General features: G+C 42.8%; 1 protein-coding gene across 11 annotated transcripts in view; it reads right to left on the bottom strand.

The window, feature by feature from the left end:
• The window catches only part of ST3GAL3 (ST3 beta-galactoside alpha-2,3-sialyltransferase 3), a 166,906-nt gene that overhangs the window by 79,850 nt on the left and 74,838 nt on the right, over positions 1 to 12,218 (bottom strand). For all 11 annotated transcript variants that reach the window (XM_053920287.2, XM_053920289.2, XM_053920282.2 and 8 more), the window contains one exon: positions 10,127 to 10,169. Coding sequence is in view for 8 of the 11 variants with exons in the window: in XM_053920282.2 (XP_053776257.1) it covers positions 10,127 to 10,169 (43 nt within the window). In the remaining 3 variants the exon portion in view is untranslated. The remainder of the gene's footprint in view (positions 1 to 10,126; positions 10,170 to 12,218) is intronic.

Genomic DNA, 12,218 nt, shown 5'->3' with positions numbered 1-12,218 from the left:
ACATATGTGACAAAGGTTACAGTTTACATTAAAATTCACTTTGTGTTGTAAGGTACTGTGGATTTTGACAAGTGCAACAGTGCATCTAGTCATCACTTTCCCTTCTTCCTTCCACCTGGCAACCACGCACCTTTTATGGTCCCCACATACCACACCATTATGATATAATACTGTTCTAATATCATCCGTGATTCACCTCTTCATTCCTTTTCTCCTTCTCTCTGAACAACCTCTGATCTCTTTCCTTTCTCCATAGTTTTTCCTCTTCTAGAATGTCACATAGCTAAAAGCATATACTACGTAGCATTTTCAGACTGGCTTCTTTGACTTAGCAATCTGTATTGAAAGTTCCAGCAGTCTTTTTATGGCTTGACAGCTCACTTCTCTTTAGAGCTGAATAATATTCTATTGTCTAGATGAACCACAATTTGTTCATCCATTCACCTAATGAAAGACATCTTGATTACTTCCAGTTGTTGGAAAATAAGATTTTTAAAGGTAATTAGACAGAAAGGCCTTTCTTACTGTGCAAACCGAGCAATGTGCGGATTTGTGCAACAGTTTTTGTATAGACATAACTTTTCAGCTCAATTGGGTAAACAGTTAGAAGAGTAATTGCTAAATCATATGGTCAGTCTAAACTTAGCTTTAAAGATGCTGCTAAGCTGTCTTCCAAAGCGGCTGAACCATCCTGCATTTCCAGCAGCCGTGAGTGGAGACTTCCCGCTGCTCCACATCCTTGTCAGCATTTGGTACTGTCGGTGTTTTGGACTTCAGCCATTCTAATAGGTATGTGGTGGTATTCCACGTTTTAATTGGAATTTCCCGAATGACATATGATACGAGCATCTTTTATAAATTATTTATCACCTATATATCTTCTTTAGTGAGGTGTCTATTAAGGTGCAGAACCCACTTTTTAATTGGCTTGGCTGTTTTCTTATTGTTGAGTTTTGAGTTCTTGGTGTATTTTGGATGTGTTTTTTATTACACGTGTCTTACAAGTATTTTTTCCAGTATCTCTAACAGAACAAAAATTTTACATTTTAATAAAGTCAAGGTACTGATTTTCTCTTTCATGATTGTAATTTTAGTTTTGAATCTAAAAACTCATTGCCAAAACCCAAGGTCACGTAGATTTCCTCTTACTTTACCTTCCGTGTATCTTACATTCAGGTCTATTTAAGTTCCATTTCCAGTTAATTTTTGTAAAAGGTCTAAGGTGAAAGGTTAAGTTTCTGCATGTGGATGTCCATTGTTCCAGCACCATTTGTTGGGAAGACTATCCTCTCTTCCACCGAACTGCCTTTGCTCCTTTGTCGACTATCACTTACCACAGATAGCCCCTGACTTACGCTGGTTCGACTAAGGATTTTCTGGCTTTACCATGGTGCAAAAGCGACATACTTCAGTGGAAACCACACTTCAGAGTTTGCATTTTGATCTTTTCCCAGGCTAGCCACATGCAGTACAATGCGCTCTCACGATGCTGGGCAGCATCAGCCAGAGCGGCTGCCGGACGGCCAGGTCATCGTCGGGGTACTGTGTTCTGAGCACGTGTATGAAAGGTGGGCTAGGCTAAACTTCCACGTTTGGTAGGTTAGGTGTATCACATACATTTTCGACTTAAAATATTTTCAGCTAACGATGGATTTATCGAGACGTAACCCCATCGTAAGTTGAGAAGCACCTGTGTATTTGCATGTCTACTTCTGTGCTCTCTCTGCCGTTCCACTGGTGCGTTTGTGTGTTCTTTTAACAACACTACGGACAGAATACTTAATTACTGCAGCATTATTGTAAGCCTAAAGCCACGTAGCGTCAGTCCTTCAGCTTTGTTCTTCATTAGTATTACATGGGCTATTTTGGGTCTTATGCCTTTTTATATAAACTATAAGTTTGTTGATATCCACAAAATAACTCGCTGGGATTTTAACTGAGATTATGTTGAATGTACAGATCAAGTTGGGAAGAACTGATATTTAAACAATATTGAGTCTTCTAATCCATGAACATGGAACATCTCTCCATTTATCTAGTTTTTCTTGCATCCTTTCATCAGTTTTGTAATTTTCCATATATGCGTGAGTATATTTAGTTAGATGTATACCTAAGTACTTCTTTGTGTGGATTAATGTACATAATATTGTTTTCAACTTCAAATTCCAATTGTCCACCTGCTGGGATATGGGACAGCAACTGACTTTTGTAGATTAACCTTGTATCCTGCAACTTTGCTACAATTGCCGATTAGTTCCAGGAGTTTTTGCCAATTCTCGGGATTTCCTACATACACAGCTATGTCATCTGTGAACAAAGACAGTTTTATTTCCTCCTTCCCAATCTCTATGCCTTTTCTTTTCTTACTGAATTAGTTAGAGCTTTCAGTACGATGTTGACTAGGAGTGCTGAAAGGGGACATTCTTGCTGTTTCCCAGTCTTAGGGGAAAAGCACCAGTTTCTCATCATCACGTATGATGTAAGCTGTAGATTTTTTGTAGGTGTTCCTTATCGAATTGAGGAAGTTGCTCTCTTTGCTAGTTTGCTGAGAGTTTTTTTCTAAAATACCATTGGAAGTGGACTGTATTAAATGCTCATTCTGTTGATGTTGGAACGCAGTAACTGATGTTCTAATGTTGAACCAGCCGTGTGCACCTGGAACAAAACCCACTTGGTTGTGGTGTGTGACTCTATACACTGTTGGACTCAGTACACTAGCATTTTGTTGCGGATTTTTACACTATGTGCAGGAGAGATACTAGTCTGTGGTACTCCTTTCTTATAATTCTTTCTATCTGGTTTGGTTTTAAGGTAATGCAGGCTTCACAGAGCAAGTTAGGAAGCATTCCCTCTTTCTATTTTCTGGAAGAGACTGCAGAGAATTGCCATCGTCTTCTACTCGAATGTCTGACAGAACGCACGGGTGAAACCTCCGCACCTGGTGTTTTCTGTGTCGGAAGGTTGTTCGTGATGGAATCAACTTCTTTAACAGATGTAAGCCTATTGGGATTAGCTATTTCTTCCTGTGTACGTTTTGGTAGTTTGTGTCTTCCAAGGAATTGGTCTCTACGTTATAAAATTTGTAGGCCTTAAGTTGTTCATAATATTCTTTTACTATCCAAGGGATCAGTACTGATGACCCCTTTTTTATTTCTGATATTAGTAATTTGTGTCATCTCCTTTTTCTTGGCTAGCCCAACTAGAAGTTTTCCAACTTTATTTATATTTTGAAAGAATCACCTTTTAGTTTTATTGATTTTCTCTACTGATTTCTGCTCTTCGCTTCTGTGACAGCCTCTCAGGTATTGTGTCCCTTTCCACTCCTGCTCTTCTCCGATCCACCTCCCTTCTTGCAACTCAAGTCGTTTTCCTACAGGTCAAAGAACTGTTTTTCACCTTCTTCAAACACTTCAATGGTATTTTCTGCCCTCAAGATGAAGCCCAAGTCTCTTACTGTTACCTCTACATCGCTGCAAGATTTGGTCTGCCCATTCCTCCAGACTTACCATGTTCCACCCTCGGACCTCTTGGAACTTTGGCAGCATAGAAAAGACAGATATTCAGTCTCTACACAGATATGAATTTCAATTGTAGATGAGGAAGAGAAACTTTAGACCAACTGAATATACAGGAAACTCTTCAACTGATTCAGATTTAAAGAAAAAAAACTAAAGAAAAGGCTTTAGTAATTTTTGGTAACCAAAAATTAGTATTAAATGGATTTTTAAAAATAGTGTTTTAGAGACCTAGAGATAATAATGAAAGCATGAAAAAATTACAGGAAAAAAGCCCATCCAAATATGCATTTTTCACTGTTAAGGAATATAAGGACGGTACAGGACATGTAAACTCAGAAGGAAAAGTGTGCCCGCAATCCCACGACCACAGCGACTACTGCACTCCGCAGCAGTTACCACGCCGTCTTCAGCCGTGATCTCAGTGGCAGGCTTGAAGGCTGTACTGCTGGGGCTCTCAGCCCGGGCGTGTTACAGCCCCCTGGGGGAACTCATAAACATTCAGGTACCGGAGCCTGACTTCTGATGGTGAGGTCCTGGGTAAAGAAACACTGTATACAGACATACTTGTGTGTAGGCAGGGACCTTACCTCAAAAGCTAGTTTATTCTTGGTATCAGTCACCTCTGAAAGTGGAGAGTTTCTCACACAGGAAATGGAATCTTTTAGAACAATGGTGCTCAATTTAATTGCATATCAGACTCACCTGCAGAGCTTTAAAAAGCCCCCTCAATGCCCAGGCTACTTCTCAACCCAATGAGCCAGGAGAGCTGCAGCGTGAGAATGTGGCTTTTGGGGTTCTGGCCACCTAGGTATCACGATGTCTAGGAGGAAGTCTTTGAACGGGGGGCTGTGAGACGGGCTGGACGTTATGCAGCACGGAACCCGATCAAGTCCTGCACGGCTGTGCTCTCCTGTTAGGAACTCGGTGGGGCCCTGGCCTGAGCGACCTACGCAGCAGACAGAACTCTGTATTTTGAAAACCAGACTACTTCTTTGGTTTCTTATACTCTCACATTTTTTTTAAATATTAAATTTATTGGCGTGACACTGGTTAATAAACTCTCAGGGTTTATTCCTCTATTGTCCTCTTTTAATCTTTACTGAAATATTTTTAGCTTTGCTTAGAGGAATTAAGAGAAAAAGTGGGGTTTTTTTTTTTGTTTGCTTTGTTGCTGTTTTTTTCCCCTCTCCTTTTAAAGCATAAAGAGGATGTGTGTTCTCTGTAAATGTGATGGAGGTGGGAGTTCTTGAAGTGAGACGCCCTCCAGGAGACGGTGAGCTCAGGGTTAAAGACAGTCCTTGTCACTGCACCTCCCATTCCCCCCAAATCTTCCAGTACTGATACTTGGGGGACTGGGGTTTGTGTATTAAAGATGGCACTATTCTCTCTTATATCCTCTTCCTCTGTCCTTCATTGACTTGAAAAGCACTTATTGAAACTCTACTATGCACCACAAACACTATACTAGGCACTGGGAATACATCTGTGAGCAGGACCTTCACAGTTCCAGCCCTAACGAAGCTTACAATGTAGTTGTTCAAACTCAGAATCAAATTGACAGCGTGAATTGGGAAAAAAAATAGAAAGCTGTGTTGAATAGTGCAATGAGTAGAAAGTTTGGAGCCAGGCAGAGAGGGTTTGAATGCTGGCTAGATCACATAGAGTTCCATAAACACAGGTAAATTACTTCTACAGTTACTTTCTCATTTGTTAAAATGCATTTAAATACCACATAGTTTATAAAGTCGTCTACCAATTCATTCACTCATTCATTCATTCAACAAATATGTATTAAGCAATCACTAAGTGCTCAACACTGTTTTAGGAAATAGTAGTAAACAAAACAGACAGCCCCCTGTCCTTCTTTTAGTAGGAGACAGCCAATCAACAAGTAAAACACAGATATGCAACAGTGATGAGGGCTCTGGAGAAAAACAACACAGTGAGGGGCACAGGGATTGCCAATGGGGGAAGAGGTTATAATTCTAAGTGGGAGGGCAGGGAAGACTTCGCTAAGAAGATGACATTTGAGCTAAGGTCTGAAAAGGTGAGGGAGTGAGCAATCTCTGTAGGTATTTGGGAGAGTTCCAAACAAAGGATAGAGCAAGTGCCAAGAGTCTGAGGCAGGAATGGGCCTGGAGGATAAGAGAAACAGCTAGGAGCCCAGTATAGAATAACAAACAAGGAGAGAGTAGTAAGAAAACAGGGCTCTAGATCGTGTAGGGCCTTGGTTGGGCATGGCAAAAACTCCGGTTCTTACTCTAAGAGAAATGGAAGCCATTGGAGACTTCTGATCATAGGAGTAAGCAGATCTCTCCTGCACTTTAGCAGGATCGCTTCGGTTGCAGTGTGGAAGCAGACACTGGGGAGGCAGCAGGAAAGCAGGGAGGGAGAGCAGTTAGGACGCAATCCTGAGACAGGAGATGGGGGCTGTCTGGAGAGAGGGATCGTGGTGGAGGTAGTGACGAGGGATTGGATCTGGAGATATTTAAGGCAAAGCCAACAGGGCTGATGATGAGTTTGGTGTCAAATGTATGAAATTAAGATTTTTGACCCAAGCAACTAGAAGGATGAAATTGCCATTTATGGGGTAGGGAAGATTCTGGGAGGCAGAGGGTATGAATCAGGAGTTTGGTTCTGGACATGTTAGGTGTGAGATGCCTAATACACATCCATGTAAAGCAGGTAATTGGATAAGTGAGTCTGGAGTGTCAGGGAAGAGAACTGGGCTTGAACTGCACATTTGGGAGTCACCAACATCTAAATGTCACCAACAGCCATGAGACTGAATGAGGTACCCAAGTGGCTGTTGCAAGGAATGAGTAACACAGAAAGCACCTAGTGTGGCATGAGGCATACAACACACGCTCAGTAAACCCTTCGCCCTTGCAGCCCCAGGGCACGTGGCAGGCTGTTCTGGAAACAGTAAACTATGCCTTAGGGTATGATTTGGACTGCCCCATGTATATAGCCCTTTCACAATTGGTTTGGTTTTCACAAGCCTTTTGGAATTAAAAGTTGTTGGTTTCAGCTTTCACATCTTTGTATCTCACGTGCAATTTCTAGTGAAATTAGATTGAGCATTAATGTCCCCATGTTTGCAAATGCCCGCATGGCGACTATAAAACACCCACTGTCATATCAGACGGGAGACTACCTGGAGCACGGAGCACCTACCCACATCCAGGAGAAACAGATGAAACCTGCATTTAGTTAAATCAGTTCAGGAAACACAGCCTGAGTGCCCACCCCAAGGGATTACAAGATTAATTCTTAGGCAGCCCGTGGCCAGCACTCCCCAGCTGACCAGGCTCACACCTTGTTCATTCCCTCAGTTACATCCTCGTCCGTCTTCTCATCCCCACGTCACGCTCTGCCTCTTCCTGGCCCAATCTCCCACTTCTCTCCCTGCTGCACCACACTCGAACTGCCCCCTGTGTCCTCTGAAGCTTTGTTCCTTTACATCCTCAGTTTCTTCAGTAAATGTTCCTTCTACCTCCTGCTTTCACAGAAACCTTGGTCACCCTGAAAACACCATATTCTCCACTGCCCCGTGTGATGGAGCTGCTCTTTCTTCTACACCCCCTGCACCTGAGGACTCTTTGTACTCCCTTTATGCTTCCAAGCTGCCTTATTTCAAAACAAAACAAAAACCTGCTCATTGCTAGCGCTATCTGGAAATACTACCTCCTACTCTCCCTCACTGTTCTCACGTACTCCTCCTCTAGTCACTAAAATCTTACAAAACATCCTTTCCAATCAAACTTAGAAGCGTTGTCCATATGGCTTAGACTTTTCAGTTTTATCCCCATTACAAAGCATATGGTGCTCAAGAAATATTTACTAAATGAATAAGTGAAAAAATGAAGTCTGGGGCATGGAGCAAGAGGCGAGCATTTTGGGGCTATATCCTTCCCAGTTCCAGACACTGATAAGGGTGCAGGGCACGCTGAATTTCATCCTTGGGAGACTACTATTCTCCCCACTTTAAAACTGAGGCTTAGCAGGTAAATAACTCACTCAAGATCATAGCTAGTGAGATGTGGAACTGGGCTTTAAAAATGCATGTCTGACTTCACAGCCGATGTTTCTAAGCTCCAAAGACCGCTGCCTCCCCAAACAACAGAGCTTGCAGTTAAAAGACCAGGTTTTGAACAGAAACACTTAGTGCAGGCTTAGTTCTAGTTTATCCCTACATTGAGTCCTTTAGGGGTCCAGTTCCAACTTAATGTGGAATGAATCAAAGATGGAAATACGAAATACAGTAGACCTAGAGTCCACAATGAGAAGGTCTAACACTGTATCAGAGTTCCTGAAGAGGAATAGAAAGAGTGGGGCAGAGGCAATACTTAAAGAGAAATGGCCAAACATTTTTCAGAACATGAATTTTTATACTTAAGAAGCTAAATGAATCCAATCAAAATAAATGAAAACAAATTCTTATGTTTGTATACGTATAATTTATAGAACCCTTTGTTTTAATTTTCATAAAACCTTAGAAGCAGGTATCATCATCTACATCTTTTCTAAGGAAAAGCTGGGATTCTGAAATCTAAAACAAATTATCCAAGGTCCTTTAATTTTGAGCAGAAGGGGCAGAATTCAAACCCAGCTTTCCTGATCCAAGTTCAACTCCTTTCCTACACGTCAGAAATAGAACACAACACAGCAAAGAAAGACTTCCCTCGAAAACAGAATCCTTAATTTGGAAACGTCTCCCTTGAAGCACGTAAAAACCTTTCCCACGTATCTGTGCTTTCATTTGCAGACAGCACTGGACTGGAAAAGACTTCATAGTAAGAAAGGAAAAGTTCTATCTTGTACATTAAATTGTGAGTTAAACCAAATGAGGCCAAGCCAGCTCCCTGGGCTCAAGACCAAGCTGACTCAATGAGTTCCCAGAGCCAGCCTGATACACAACAGAAAGCTACCCGACAGCCTCCTGAGCACCACCCGGCCGCCAGGACAGCAGGGCGGGAGTGTCCTCCTAATTCTCCTCCTTACGCTCTTGAAGACAGTTCAAATACTGTAGTTACCGTGTCCTATATAACATGTCTTGTTCATCAGCGTGATTCAACTCAGTAATACTCTGTCTTCCATTCGGGTGGCATTTCACTTGCGTATAGCTTATACTTGATTTGTTCTTTTGCCCAAAGCATTAAATTAGAATTTTCTAAAAGTGAAGCCTGTGGCCTTCTAGCATAATCAAGTCCCATTCCCCAGGATGTTAACATGTAGCTGACATCGCTCTACTAACTCACTGTGAAGAGCAGACCATTCTTCCCTCATGGCTGCCTCCATGATGTAGAAAAGCTGGGAGAATTACAACTCCTGAACTCACAGTATGAGGCAACAGAGCCAGAAGCCAGATGTCAAGAAAAGGGGCCAGATGCCAGACACTTCAGTGGGAAAGCCAAAGAGCCCCAGATTTGACGTCTTGTATATAGGTGCAGCCATCATCCCCAGAAGCAGCTGTGGTCAACGTCTCATGCAAGAGAGGAAATGGTGACTCAATCTGACCTTTCACGTCTGTCTCGCACAGGACAGGGGTCCTGGGTATGCACAGATGACTAACAACAGCACAAAGCCACAGCCAGTTTTGCAGCCATTTATCGCACATCGGCCACGTGAGGGGTCCTACGCAGGGTGTGAACACACAGAGTGGACGGAGCCTCATCTCAAGGCTTCCTGATCTAGTCACCCTCCTATCCTCCATCCATCCATCCTGCGGCCAGGTGGCCGTGGTTACTGAGCAGGTAACAAAAACATGCCAGGGATGTCTAGGTGCTAGGGAGACCAAAAATGCAAGAACAGGGAAGGATTCTGGAAGGATTACATACCATTTACTGGAAAGCCAAGTAATCATTTCAACTAAATCCTTACCACAACACTATGGGGCAGGTATATTGTTATCCTCACATTACAGAAGAAACTGAGACCCAGAGTGGCTAAGTAGCCTGTCCCAAATCAAAGAAGGGTAAATGGCAATCTGGGATTTGAATGAAGCTTTGCCTGGCTCTGAGCCTGTACTCTTAATAAATTAATACTCACTACACAGTTAATTATAGTACAATGAGATAATTGGTGACAGGGGCAGAAAATTCACAGGAAGCATAGAGGAAAACATACTTTTGTGTAAAAGGAGGAAGTCTTTGAGTTTCCTAGTGGACAAGCAAGGAAAGGAAGTTTCAGGAACAGATAATGAACATAATGCAAAAGTACTGGAAAGCGGAGGGTTTACCTGCAGGAGGGTGAAGGGGGAAGACAGGGGCCTGGTATCACAGAAGGCTCTGCATGCCAAGCTGCAGAGCATCTCCGAGAGGCCACTGCCTCTCACTGCAACTCAACCATCAGCTATTCTGGAGCAGAAGCCCTACCGGGGGCCTCCTTGTCCCTCAAACTCCTTGCAGTGGCTCCTTCTCTAATGAGCTGCTGTGCCAGCCAAGTCTAAGGCCTTATGTGTGCGGCCACAGGGCCATCCATCCTCTCCAGGCCCCTGCAGGCTGCTGACAGACTGAGGACAGAGGCCCCAGGGAACCCCCCACAACCACAGGGGTGATGACAGCTGAAAATGCCATACAGTCAAGGCATTTTCTCATTCTACTCACAGTTTAGAGTCCAGCTTCAGGAGGAAGCCCAACCGATCGTACTCTGAAAAAGAAAAGCAAGCAGAAAATGTCACCGAAGGCGACCCACTGCTGACACTAGCCGATTACACTCCCCAGACCTAGACCGTTGGGACAGACAACTGCCTCAAAGAATAGAGCCAGGCACATAAGCCACAACTAAACTTAAGTCACAAAGCGTATTGAACATCTGTTTGGTGAAGGACCAGGTTCAAGCCAGGTATTTACCAGGGCATCTAGGCCAACCAGTCCTACACTGTTTTGTAATTGCCTTCCTGCTTAAATGTGGTACCTGAAAATAAAATTTAGTAACCCACAAAACTGGACACCTGGAAAAGAGGGTCAGAGGCAATCTCTGCTTCCTCTAAGCTCTAAGCACAATTTTTGATCAATCAGCCACATTAACTATGGGGTGAAGATGTGGCAGCCAAGGGGTCCCCAAATTCAGGGCAAGGATCCTCTACATGACAATCACAAACAATTTATAGATCTGATTACATAAGGAATAGGAAATTTTAAATGAAATCTAAAAACAAATTGCTAAGATGTTTACACCAAATGATAAATAATTAATATTTTATGTTCTTTATATCTTGCCTCATTCTAAAAGGAAGTTGAAGCAGTTTTTTTTAAAAAACTGTATGAAGTGCAAGATTTTGAAAAGACGACATGTGAGGTCCAAAAAGTAAATAAGCACAGAAAAGAAAGTCAAGTGCGCCAGGATAAGAACACCAAAAGCGGATGTCCTAAGGTCCTCTGCTTGCTGGAGGAGGATTAAAGATCTGTCCCCAGGACTTCTCGCAGTTGGAACTAAATGCAAAGCACTGATATACATGGTTTACAGTGTCTATAAATAATCCAGGAGAATCGCAGCAGCTATTCCTGATACTGAGACTTGAGGGAAGTTTCCTCGGTGTCCCCAAAAACATTTGTTAAAAGAAAGTGAAAGGACGTGTCATGGGGTTGTTTCTTACAGCTCTGACCACGACTGCGGGGGTGTGTGTGTGTACGTGTGCGTGCAGAACGGCTTCACCATAACTCTGACCAATGACTGTGGGGTGTGTGTGGGTGTGTGCAGAATGGCTTCACCAAAATAAGGTGGTCTATGAATGCAGCTCTCGGCTGGCCTGACTGCATCTGAGGACAAAACCGAATACGAAGGCCAAACAGCCAAACGGAAAAGGCGAGGCAGCAAAGCTTTTGAGGAACTCTGCCTCCAGTAAGCAGTGAATAGGCAAGAACGGTAAGTTACACATAGTGACAGGTACCCCCAGAGTCATTCTCAAGCCCAGTTAAGGCCAATCTGTGTGCTTTTATAAGCAGCTAAGCTGCGGCGAGGGAATAGTTCCTCTTCTTAAAACTGAAGATGCCGAGTAGGACACCTAACTCGACAGCAGGCTTGCCTCCCAAGAGAACACACTTGGGCAAGTGAAAGCCCTTCTTCAAAATAATGTGGTTTAAAACAATGCTCTTACTCAAGTAAATAGGTGAGAAGCTTTGCTTAGGAATATCAGTAACTTATGAAAACCAATAAGAAAAACAAACAAAAAAAGGTTTCAATTGAAAAAATAAATGAAAAACAAAACTTGCAAGATGTTAGTTTCCAAGTTTAACACTCTTTCAACAATCCTATTGTAGCAGTCCATGAAAAAGCAAATCTCATTAGCTGGACAAACACGTGTTGCTTTTCCCAGGTGGCCATAACCTTGGGGCAACTATCCTGCTATTGCTCCTTAGACCTGAGCCGCGCCCTCTTGGACACCTTGGGCACAGGAAGAATCTACAGTTCAGTCGATTCCTTCCAGAGAGGCCAGAAAGTGTTTTCTCCCTGCCGCAAACTCAAATGTCAGGGGCCAAGGAAGAACACAGATAAATGAGGGAAGGGGGGAAGGTAATACCCGCCCACAGCAGCACATGCCATTTATTTTGGCTGTATTAAAAACAAGTTGAAATGTCTTTTTTAACCACAGATTTTGTGTGTAGTAATCATTATATCTGTGGTTTATTTTCCAATGGCACCTAAAATTTTGTTTTACACACACACACACACAAATTGCATACTGAACATGTAGGA

This window comes from Desmodus rotundus, chromosome 3 (genome assembly GCF_022682495.2).
Source record: "Desmodus rotundus isolate HL8 chromosome 3, HLdesRot8A.1, whole genome shotgun sequence".
In the NCBI taxonomy this organism is placed as follows: Eukaryota; Metazoa; Chordata; class Mammalia; order Chiroptera; family Phyllostomidae; genus Desmodus; species Desmodus rotundus.
Note: the sequence above shows the minus strand (reverse complement) of the source record. Positions and strands in the feature narration are given on the sequence as shown.